General features: G+C 33.4%; 1 protein-coding gene across 1 annotated transcript; it reads left to right on the plus strand.

Annotated features, from left to right (window-relative positions):
- The first annotated feature begins 731 nt into the window (after nt 1-731).
- LOC113774338 (sodium transporter HKT1-like) lies at nt 732-6858 on the plus strand. The gene is made up of 4 exons (XM_027318884.1): nt 732-1172; nt 1239-1942; nt 5304-5531; nt 6654-6858. Exons 1-4 carry the CDS (start codon nt 732-734, stop codon nt 6850-6852), a joined length of 1572 nt encoding a protein of 523 aa, XP_027174685.1. The 3' UTR covers nt 6853-6858.
- The last annotated feature ends 4733 nt before the right edge of the window (nt 6859-11591 follow it).

Here is an 11591-nt window from a genome sequence, read left to right on the forward strand (position 1 = left end):
TTTTAATACTCAACACAAGTCTACCTTATCACCTAAGGTTACTTCTTCTCCCAATTATGGATCCACTCTTCTTCAATATCCAAATTGCATTCTGGACCCCTACCAACCTTTGGTTCCTTGGTCTAACACCAATCGGATTCTCTGCCAAACTCATGGCGCACCTAATCCAACACTAGCCAAATTCCTTAGCACTTTGGCACTTTGGTCAGTCTAACTCCTAGAAGAATCCACTTGCCCATAAATAGTCCAGTCTCGCAACTTGAAACTCTGATACTCCATGAGTAGTCTAGTCTCGTAATCTGAAACTCTGATATCAATTTGATAGGAAGAAACACCTCGAGAGAATCTACTAAAGAGCCCAATATGTAAGTCAAAAATCCAATTCTGATCCAAAAACTTAAACCATCAGGTCTCAGACCCTTATTTATATATTAACTGCTTTTTCTCCATCTATCGGTCCAATGTGAGACATAATTCTTTACTCATGAATTTAACAATATTGTTATGTTATTCTTGTAGAATCCAAATATCGCACTTCTGAAAGTTCAGATTGTGCAAGGAATTCGGGTAAAATCCGGCTCAAGAGGTCAAGAAAGGGACAAAGCTTCAATCATCAGAAATTTCGTTATCTATAGGGAACTTCCACTAATTAGTTTTCAACTATAAATAGACGGTTTCATTCCAAGCTTGAGTCATACAAGCCACTCACTCCAAATTGAGCACTTAAAAACATGATGCGCTTTGTTAATTTTGGAAAGAGTATGAAATACAATTTCAACCATTTGAACACAAAAGCATGCTTATACAAGTCCCTTTTAAGCGTCCTTCACTTTCTTCTTTTTGGAGTCAATAAATTCTGGATTGAACTCAGTTATTTTATTAGTTTTTCTGTTATTGGGTATTTGGCTTTGAAGATTTCAAGTCCAAAAGATGCCTCGTTTTCTCCTCAAGATTTTGACATATTTTTCATGTCTGTGTCTGCTGTGACAGTTTCTAGCATGTCAACGGTAGAAATGGAGGTTTTCTCCAATGCCCAACTCATCCTTTTAACCATTTTTATGTTTCTTGGTGGGGAAGTTTTTACTTCTTTGCTTGGACTTCAGTTAATGAAGTTCAAGAGAAGTCATCAAATTCAGAAAACAGAAAATAAAATTGACAGATTTAGCACAGACGCAGATTGTTCGACTTCTATTCCCACAAATGCTTTCGATCAAATCGAGCTCGGTGTGACTTCTCAGGATCAGCAATTAGGAAATGATCAGAAGCCTGATTCCATACCCGAATCTGGAGTAACATCATTTCAGGGTCAGGAGTCTATAAATAGGGCCAGTGACCTTCTGGCTTTCAGCATTTTATGTTACCTCTTAGTGGTTCATCTTCTTGGCTCTGTATCAATATCCATCTACAACAGTACCATTCCTAGTGCTAACGAAGTGCTAAGGAAGAAAGGGCTTAATTTGATAACATTTTCGGTATTTACCACAGTTTCTACATTTGCCAATTGTGGATTTGTCCCAACAAATGAGAATATGATGGTTTTCAAGAAAAATTCTGGCCTTCTCCTGATTATGTTTCCACAACTTCTCCTGGGGAACACATTATACCCTGCATGTCTTCGTTCCTTCATCTGGTTCTTGTCAAAAATAACAAAAAGATCAGAGTTCGCTTACTTGCTGAAGAATCCAAGAGCACTGGGATATGATCATTTGTTCTCTGATCTTCACTCTATTTTTCTTGCAATTACTGTTTTTGGATTCATATTGGCGCAGTTCGTACTCTTCTCCCTGCTGGAGTGGCATTCTGGTGCCACGGCTGGTCTTAGTGCCTACGAGAAGTTGATGGGCTCATTGTTTCAAGTTGTCAATTCCAGGCATGCTGGTGAATCTGTTTTTGATCTGTCCTTAATCACTCCAGCCATCATTGTGTTATTTGTGCTCATGATGTAAGTGCTCTGAACCTCCACTCTTTGTCTTTGTCAATTTTACATACTATGTGTTGGAAAATGTGATATTCTTTATAAATCCGAACCTGTCTTGGTATAGTTTAGCCATATCTGCTCCCTAAATTGTTTACAAAATCATATGATTAATCAAAATTTTGTGCAGTGGAGCCAGAATCCTTGCTTGGATAGAATACCATGTATCGTGAATCGTGATTAATCTCTATGCAAAAAGCATGCACTATTGGCTATTTGTTATTTTGAAACATACTAGTAGATTTTAGCAATTCAATAAATGTTTTCAAGATTGACAGAAATACATGCTAAGATCACACCACGTAATTTTGACACAAATGAAATATATGCATTACAATGAATTATACCTGCATAAAAAGTGTTTTTTTTAAAAAAATATATCATACCTATATATTACATCTATAACAGAATTGTCCGACTTTTTTTTAATAAATAACTATTTATTTAAAACATGTTACACTGTTTTGAGACGAAACACAACTGTTCCTTCCTGTCCTTTCATCATAAAAAGTGAGTCAAATATGTAGACCAATTTTTCTTTTTTGAAATGTGTAATTAATTTCAGCCACGAAAAAAGATTTGGTAGAATTGTCTATCTAATGCTAGTATTAAAGACAATTTTTTATATAAAAAAAAAAGGTTAGGAAAGTGCTAGAGACATGTTGCGTGGAATTTTAAGAAAGACATGCACGTTGTGTCACTGTCGATGGATAACGTGAGTACCCTCATCGTACCACTCTAAAATGTTTTTTCAAGTGACTCGACTACTACTATTGTTTGCCACTCTCTACAAAATTTTGCCAGTTTAAATCATAAATAATCATGGAAATTGTCAAATCATTTGAAAAAAGAAATTGGGATTGCCATCTATATTTTATAGGCAAGTCTTCCTTGTTTGAACTTCTTCATGAGCAAATAATTTGAACTAGCAAGATAGATAATCATAAGAAAGAGAAAAAAAAAAAAGAAATAATATACCATGAAACTCGTCCGCTCACAGGCTCACTGCAATTATGATCTTTTAATTTAATCACTAACATTGAAATTTTTGGAATTAGAAGTTCTAAATTCAATTTTCCCTTTATTCCTTTTCACTTCTTAAATTCCACCCTCCCTTGCTGAAAAAAATAATTAATATTCTATGCCAAATGATGTTCTTTCACTCAGATTATAAATCATGTCATGTGGTTGGAGGATATTAATCTTTCATGATTCATGAGACATCATGATCTCAATGAAGTGGATGAGTAGAACATAAACTAACATAGAATCCAAACTATAAGTGGTGGGTCGAACTTTCAAATTTCTTACTCAAAAAGCCTCTAAAATATGAATTTATGAGGCGTGTAACTAGAACAAGAAATCCAACCATGTTTAAATTTGATTAAAGCTAAGATACGAATGCTCTCTCTTTTTTCGTTTTGACAAGTCTAAGATAAGTATAGAATGGAATAGATTGTAGAGATCAAAAGCAATGTGCTGAATAGGTAATGATGTTCTCTAAGTAGGCCATAATGCGAAAAGATGCAACACGTACATATTCTATTATCCCAATCTTTGCAGATTTTGTGCAGTACCAGCATTACCAAAATTTCTAATAACATCTACATTTTTTAATATAAACAAAATTATTTTTAATTAATTTGCACGTCCATAGAATGTGCATCTCTCACTAGCGTCAATAATTTTAATAATATTAACTTACCGTTTTTGTTTTGTTTTGTTTTGTTTTGTTTACACGCCCCTATCATATTTTAGGGCCTAATGACAAACATACATAGCATGCAAAATACATAATAAAGGTGTGCAAGATGCTAAAAATGGTGTACAAATATTGTTACCCTAATTTCAGGTAAAAATTTCAATACGAATTCAGACATAATTAGTTGCATATATATTCGAGTGTGGAAGCTGACCGAGGTTTCACTTGCACACCCAATACCAAGAAATGTCACCTAGTTTTTTATTTAATTTTTTGGTTAAACCACGACTTAGGACATATTTTCGAAGTCATAGATCGTTTACAGAAATTTTTACAAATTATCTATTAATATAGTTTTTATATTAATAATCAAATTCAAATACACAATCTTTCTTTTGTGAGAAAGAGATCCTAACTACCTGAACCTAACTTGCGTTACTCAGTTGACAAATGTCACCTAGCACTCATAAGCTTTTATACTGGCTTCACCAGGATTTTTGTTTCCCATTACTTGTTTTTTCCAACCAAAGTGAGACACCGCAGCAGCTTCTGCGTCCCACTTCTTGCAGTGGTCGATGTACGAATTCCAGATGGATTCCAACTGAGTTCATCTACCCCACTCCTGGGGATCTTCTGCCACCCCCCCTCCCCACGCCAAACCAAAATAGTCCACTTGTCCTTTCTCCCTTTCTTTTGCGGGAACTGTTGCACAAACCTCCCCTAAAGATGGAGATTCGACATAAAAAGTAAGCATAATGTCCTTTAGAATACTCTGTCCATCTCACTTTGATAGTTCTGTTTTTCTTTTTTGTCTATTTCAAATTGTAGTTCACTTTCCAATTGAAAAATGTAGTTATATTTTAATTTTTCTAAAATACCCTTATTCAATGTAAGTTATTGTTACTATAAACCTACCCCATTTAATAAGAGTTGATTCTTTTTTTACCATCAATTCAAGTTCTCATAAAGTTGTATTCTAATTAATATGAGGGTATTTTAGGAAAATAGCTACCTAAATTGATTGTTTCAACAAAGTTAACTACTTTTTATTAAACTGTGTGAAAAAAGAGCCAGAACTATCAAAGTGGGACGGAGGAAGTATGTTTCATTACCCTAGTCCAACAAACATGGACGCCCATGTTGCCTGCAACAACTTTTAACCGCTTATCAATTAAGGGTATCTTCTAAAATAGTCTTGACCATTTTACACTCTCCGTTGCTTATTTAAAAAATTATCCATCGTCATTTTTATATTATTACATTTTTCTAAAATTAATGAACTATGAGATGATTGCAAAGAATGCCACATGCACATTGCAAATGCATATCCTCTGAATTTATGAGTTAAAATTATAGATTGATCTTAGGTTCTTAGCAGCTTTGTTAGTGTTTATGTGTAACTCTTTTATGATGAGGGCTTGACCTTTAAGGCATGATCACAATTTTGTTAAACTTTTTATAAATTAACCAAGCTATGAATTTAGTCCCCTTCATTTAAAGAATTTCTTCTTGAAAATAGTATGTGTAAAACATTCATAAACTGACGGAAGCAATATTATTAAATAATCTTATTATGTTTGGAGATTTGGTCTGTCATTTTGAGAATCATTTGTCTTTGTGTAACAGGTATCTACCTCCATATACTTCCTTCTTACCAATTAAGGATGGGAAATGTTTTCCGGCAACTGAAAAGAAAACTAGAGCCAAAAGAAAAAACATTCTAGATTACCTACTATTCTCGCAGCTGACTTATTTAGTGCTGTTTGTAATCCTCATATGCATCACTGAGAGAGAAAAATTGAATGAAGATCCTCTCAACTTCAACTTATTGAGCGTTGTAGTTGAAGTGATTAGGTAAGCTCGAAATTTATTGAAACTTACATTTTCTTACTATGCTACTTATGCTAAGATTATATCATATTTGTGTGTTTTTATACACACAAATTAATTGTGGATTTTTTAACTTGTTGAGTGGAACCAATTTTTAAAACTTTTTCTTTTGGTTTAAAGAAGACTATAAACCTTGCAAGGGGGAGTAGAAAGGGGAAGACTTGAGAGTTAAATCTCGTTCTACAAGCTCATGTCCTTAATTACTAGTTGAATTAGGTATTGGAAACATATTTTACTATTTATTTTCTTGTTATACAACATAGAATAAAGAGTAATTTTATCTAGTAAAAAAAAAAATGAATTGGCCGACCCTCACACCACCCTCCTCCCAAAAAAAAAAAGAAAAAAAAGGCATTTTGCCTATGGCGTTGAATAAGTCTTTGTTTTTAAACTTGGGCGGTCGAATCAGGAATCAGCCAAGTGTTTGGTCCGATTGGTCGAACAGAGAACCAACCAAGTGTCCAATCCGAGTTATTCCGAAAAATTGAATAGATAAAAACTCGGTCAAACCAGATCAAAAACCTGATTTAACTGGGTTTGACCGAAAAAAATCGGAAGAACACGAAGAACCCGTTTAGTGTCAAAGTTTTTTTTTTTTTTGAAAAGGTCAAAGCATTTTCAATATTATGTTTTGACCCCTAGGTTGTTAAAAATTATTAACATACCTCAAACATTTCATACTTTATAAATGTTGTCCTAAAGTTTGGTGTTATTTTTCAATTAAGTCCATAATTTTGATTCTAAACTTGTTAATGTTCATTGAATAATATAAATTGCTACTTGATTGTTCTAATTTCTTTGTATTTTCTTGTTAAATATATTTGAAACATCAGATATATATGAATATACTTTTATTAATATTAACATGCTCTTAGGTATTTTACATACAATATTTTAATTTTTAAATATTTTTTTATTTATGATGTCATCTGATTCAATTCCGATCCAACCCGATTGAACCATGACCCTTGAGCTCAACCGAGTCAAAATCCGGTCCGAGTTTGAAAACATAGGAATAAGTACTAATTGCAAGTTGTCATTTCAGCTTCAGAATTCTATTTCAACTTTTAGTGTGATTATTTCCAGTGGCTATGGGAATGTTGGCTTCTCAATGGGCTATAGTTGTGGAAGACAAGTTAAACCTGGCAACAATTGTAAAGATGCATCCTACGGATTTGCCGGAAAATGGAGCACCCAAGGAAAGTTCATTCTCATCATTGTCATGTTCTTCGGAAGGCTCAAGAAATTTAACACAAAAGGTGGTAAAGCTTGGAGACTTTCATAGCTTCAATAATTTGTAGATCTTTTAGCTAGCTAGGTGCTCAATGTAAAATAGTGTAAATTGAAGTTATTCAGCTCCTTTTTTATGCAGCATCTGGATAAGCAATATAGTAAAAGATGTATCAACATTATCTAGAAAAACTTCTTTGCATATTATCATCTGAACAAATTTTCTAACCCTCTATTCTTCTTTTCATCTATTTTTTTTTATTTCACGCGTATCAAATCATTTAACTCATTTATTTTTTTTCACATGTATCAAATCATTTAATTTGTCTATTTTTTTTATTTCACATGTCTCAAATCATTTCAGGTACTACAGTAAATGATACAAAACCATTATTCAGATAATCTTTAATCCAAATAAACTTCTACAATGAGCTAGTACGAGAAGTATAGTTTTCAGAATTGATCCACCCCTATGACTAAATTTTATCTATTTAATTCAGTCATTTTGATCAAAATACTATGAGTTAGTATATTCTGGCAATGATAAACACAGATTCCCAGCTCTTAAATGAAACATCATCATATAAAAGTTAGCTCGTGGATCGTCAAGGGTTTTGAATTTCACAATTTATGACAACAATAGGATGCTAGTGCGAAAAACATCTTACTATTAAAGCAATGTGAAGATATAAACAAAAATTTTCTATGGTGTATATTTTTTCATCATTATGGATAAATTAATCCAAGTATAAATTATAACTAAAAAGTGAAAAATGCAAACTGTTGGTCATTTTACGAGCCCTTTTTTTTGGTTAAATACAAAAAACTCTCTTATAGTTAGCGATTTTATATGTTACTCTTTCCATTCCATTGAAAGTGTTATACATCTCATTTTATAATGTCCCAAAATGTTTGTTATTTTGAGAAAATCAAAGCAATTTTAGTATTTCTTTTCAATATAGTTCCTCCCTTTATTTATATGCATGTTAAATTCAACGATGAAAAAATGTTCCTCTTGACCACAGCTATGCCCCAGGGACCATTATAAGTGTGTCTTTGCACATTATAAGTGTTCAGATAATCAGATAACATCATATAACAAGGATACAGCACATTATAAGTGTGTCTCTGCATCCTATAAGTCAGTGGGACGTCGTATCAGAAAACTATATACCATGACCGTCCCTGCACAATTCATAGCCAGGATTTGGCCACAAAAAATTGTATGGTCCAGATCACGTCTTATACCTCGATTTTCACAATGTGTGTAGGACCCATAAAATTTTGTTCTAAAATTACACGTTGTGCAAACAAAATTACGTCGTGTGCAAACAATATTACGCGGTGTGCAAAATGCGCAAAACCGCCTGGAACGGTGGTTGTGGCAGATGATATGATGTTTATGTCTACCCAAAATCGAATTTCATCACCTACAATTCGATATGCGAGTGGGGAACCTTTGGTGATATGATGCAGATCCATACTTCATCCTACTGATACGAATCTGATGCTTATTGGTTTTGGATTCGTTTGCATTTTTTGGGTTGCATTTGGGGTCAGCATTCAAGAAGATGATGGAATAAAATATGATTTTCATTTTGACCCCACACATTTTTTTAATAGCTACATCTTCACCTTGTTTCAAAGGGCAATTCAATGATTTCATCATTATTATAAAAAAAAAATGATTTCATCATTGTTTCGTTGAAATAATTTGACAATTAAATTTAACCGGAAAACTACCGGTTTGGCTTTGATGCGAATCATAGGGGTTTAATTGTAGGCTTTCAAAATATGGAGAGTTAACTTGTACAATTGTCTTATCACATGAAATCCTCAGTTGCCTCACTTCGATAGTTACACGGTCCCAACAATTCACGTAATAATTTAAGTAAGACTTTTACGTTGTCAATAATAATTCACTTAAGAATAGGATTTTTTCTATTTTATAATTTCTATCAGTTAAAAAAGTGTGTGCTCGGTTCCTGATGATAAGTTCATGACGGACCTTTCGTCTATCATCTTTTCACTATCCAAATTGTTTCTTATTGTTTACTTTCAAAAAACTAGAGATTAAAACTTGGGCAGCATTTGCTTTCTTATGAAAAACCACCCAGCGCCCGAGAAGGGTGAAGAAACAATGTCTAAATTGATAGAATTTATTCAAAGTTTTGGTTTAAAGAGTCAAGATCATCATGGAACTTAAGAACTAAGTTTCTGGGTATGTAAAACAGTTTTTAATTTCATTTCTTATTTTTGGCTTGAGTTTCTTATTTAATTTATGAGAAAATCAAATAATTTTTTTTCTTCTTTTGGTGGGGACTGATAGAAATTTTACAAATTCTGCAATTTTGAGATTTAGGGATTAATCTCTCACACTTTGCATATTTGCCCTTGGAGTTTGTGGAATTTCTTTCATTCCATGAACGGGCTTTTGAAAAAAAATTTCGGCCTCTAATTTGTTCAGCAATAAAAGAACTAACTATTATCCTTTTTTTTTTTTTTTAGTTCAGTAATAAAGTGTTTTTTTTTTTTGTCAAAAAGTTCAGTAATAAAGTTAACGTAGCAATTTAGTCTATGTGCAGTCATTCATTTTGCACTTGCCAATGGTGTCTGTCACTGCAAATAGCTTTAGCTGCACTCATTCTGAAGGTGCCTTGATAAAATTGCTGTGATTTATCTTTGACCATGCCTCCATGTCCATGTGGTTGTTGTGCCTATGTAAATAGAAAAAAGAAATAATAAATGCATCATAAAAAGCAATTTTTTCAAACGCACTTGCTAAAATCATCTACAAATTTGTTGAATTTCTTAAACACTCCACCAAGATGTTTAGCAGCATTTTGATAAATGTGCTAAACACAAAGGCGGTGGAATTTGTTGGGCCATATGGAATTCAATGCTTTAGCCATTGCTACATCTTTATCTATGAGAATGGTTTTTGGCTTTTTACCACCCATAGCCCTCGCAAAAAGCATCAAACAACTACTCAAAAGTTTAAGTTACATCATATAACAGTGCAGCTCGAAAAACTGCAGTCTGCTTGTGATTGTTTATATCAACAAACATTGCAAAGGGATGACCTTCATTATTTTTCGATAAGTAATGTCAAAGCAAAAAACCATCTCCAAAATCGTCATAATCTGCCTTCGTCCTTCCATCGGTCCAAAAAACGTTGGTAATCAAATCATCCTCATCAACTCATATATCATGAAAGAAGTTAGAATCTTCTAATTTCATTTTTTTGTAGATATTCAAGTATACCTCCTGTATCCCCAGTCTTCATTTCTCTTATTCTCTTTGATCGCAAATAATTTATGCAACCTTCAGGAATAAATCCAAGATTCTGTCTGCCACCTGCTCGTTTTGCCATAAGTTCATGAGATACTTGTGGTGGTATCTCAAGCTTCTTTTTTTTTTTTTTGTTGATATATGGGTATTCTGAAATCACCCAAACTAATCCCCTGCGGCTCTTAGGATGCCCAGCGCATTAATTCGGCAAAAGTCTAACTGTGGGTCAATGCTGTAAAGACAGACGACACGATCAGGTGAGCTGCACAAGGGGCATCCCCAAGCTATTTGTCATAACAATTTTAGCATCATATGTAGGTGTTATCTTTTAGTGTGCTCTGTGCAAGTGCGTCTTACTTGGAATTGAAAGATAATGATTATGTTCTGGCAAAAATTCAACCATTCAATATTTATCTATTTTCCGACAATTGACCTTCAATCTTGCCAAACAACTACACCTTGTTTTAGGACGAGGGTCCTGACATTAGCATTTCTTTTATCTTTTCCTCTTTTGCCTTCAGCGCTATAGCAAAGTATTCTATCTGTCATCTTACCACTATCATCTTTGTGTCCTTTACTTCGTTTAATGCCAAAACCAACCTCTTTTGCGTATGTCAAATGGAACTCATAAGCTATTTCTTCAATTTCGAATTTCATACCAACTTCTGATATTAATGCCTTAGCAATAAATGAGTGTATTTTGTTCAAATCTTTGCCTGCATGCAAATTTGTAGAATCAGAAAAGTCATCTTTTCCATTTTTGTTCAAATTTTCAGAATTTAATTGTTCCTTGCAAGCGTTTTCAAAATCTAAACAATGATACGGTGAAGTTCCACTTTGTATCAAATTGTTATTGCTCATATTTTGCAATATAAGAATCAAAAGTCAAATTTGATTACTACATGATATGGTGGTGGTTCTTGTCCAGCATTCTTGGCCGTTAAGGTAGCAAAGGAGAAACTAACATAAAAAAAAACGTTTTACTAGATCATGCCCAATATCTTTAAGCATGTCAATGGGTCGGGTCTTACCCAAATCCAATCCAGACCCAATATATTTGGGTAGGGTTTGAATTTAATTTCTCAAATCCAGACTCTACCCAAACCCAGACCCTATGAGAGTGTCGTGGGTCTGGGTAGGGTCTTTTCTAGAATCCATATCCAAATTCAGACCCATACCACACCTTACCTAGACCCATATATATTTAATTAAATAATATATATTAGAAAATTTATAAAATAATATAATATTTTATGGCTATTAGATCAAATACGGTAAGATTTTATGGCATCAGAATTTGCAATTAATGTTGGTGGTTGGATGATTAATGAGACTCGTGCCAAATTGCTTCTAGATTTGGTTGAAACATTAGTGACTACTGATGATTGGATTGAATCAAAGAAAAAATGAGTAAGTGTTTATAAATCTTCTTATGCTATTATTTATTTGCCATCGGTATTTAATCAAATGATTTTTATCTCATTCACTATTTTAGTGTTAGAT

This window comes from Coffea eugenioides, chromosome 6, assembly GCF_003713205.1.
Source record: "Coffea eugenioides isolate CCC68of chromosome 6, Ceug_1.0, whole genome shotgun sequence".
In the NCBI taxonomy this organism is placed as follows: domain Eukaryota; kingdom Viridiplantae; phylum Streptophyta; class Magnoliopsida; order Gentianales; family Rubiaceae; genus Coffea; species Coffea eugenioides.

Coding starts and splice junctions, on each gene's coding strand:
- LOC113774338 (XM_027318884.1), top strand. CDS start 732: ATGATGCGCTTTGTTAATTTTGGAAAGAGTATGAAATACAATTTCAAC. Junction 1,943..5,303: donor GTGTTATTTGTGCTCATGAT/GTAAGTGCTCTG, acceptor TTTGTGTAACAG/GTATCTACCTCCATATACTT. Junction 5,532..6,653: donor GTTGTAGTTGAAGTGATTAG/GTAAGCTCGAAA, acceptor GATTATTTCCAG/TGGCTATGGGAATGTTGGCT.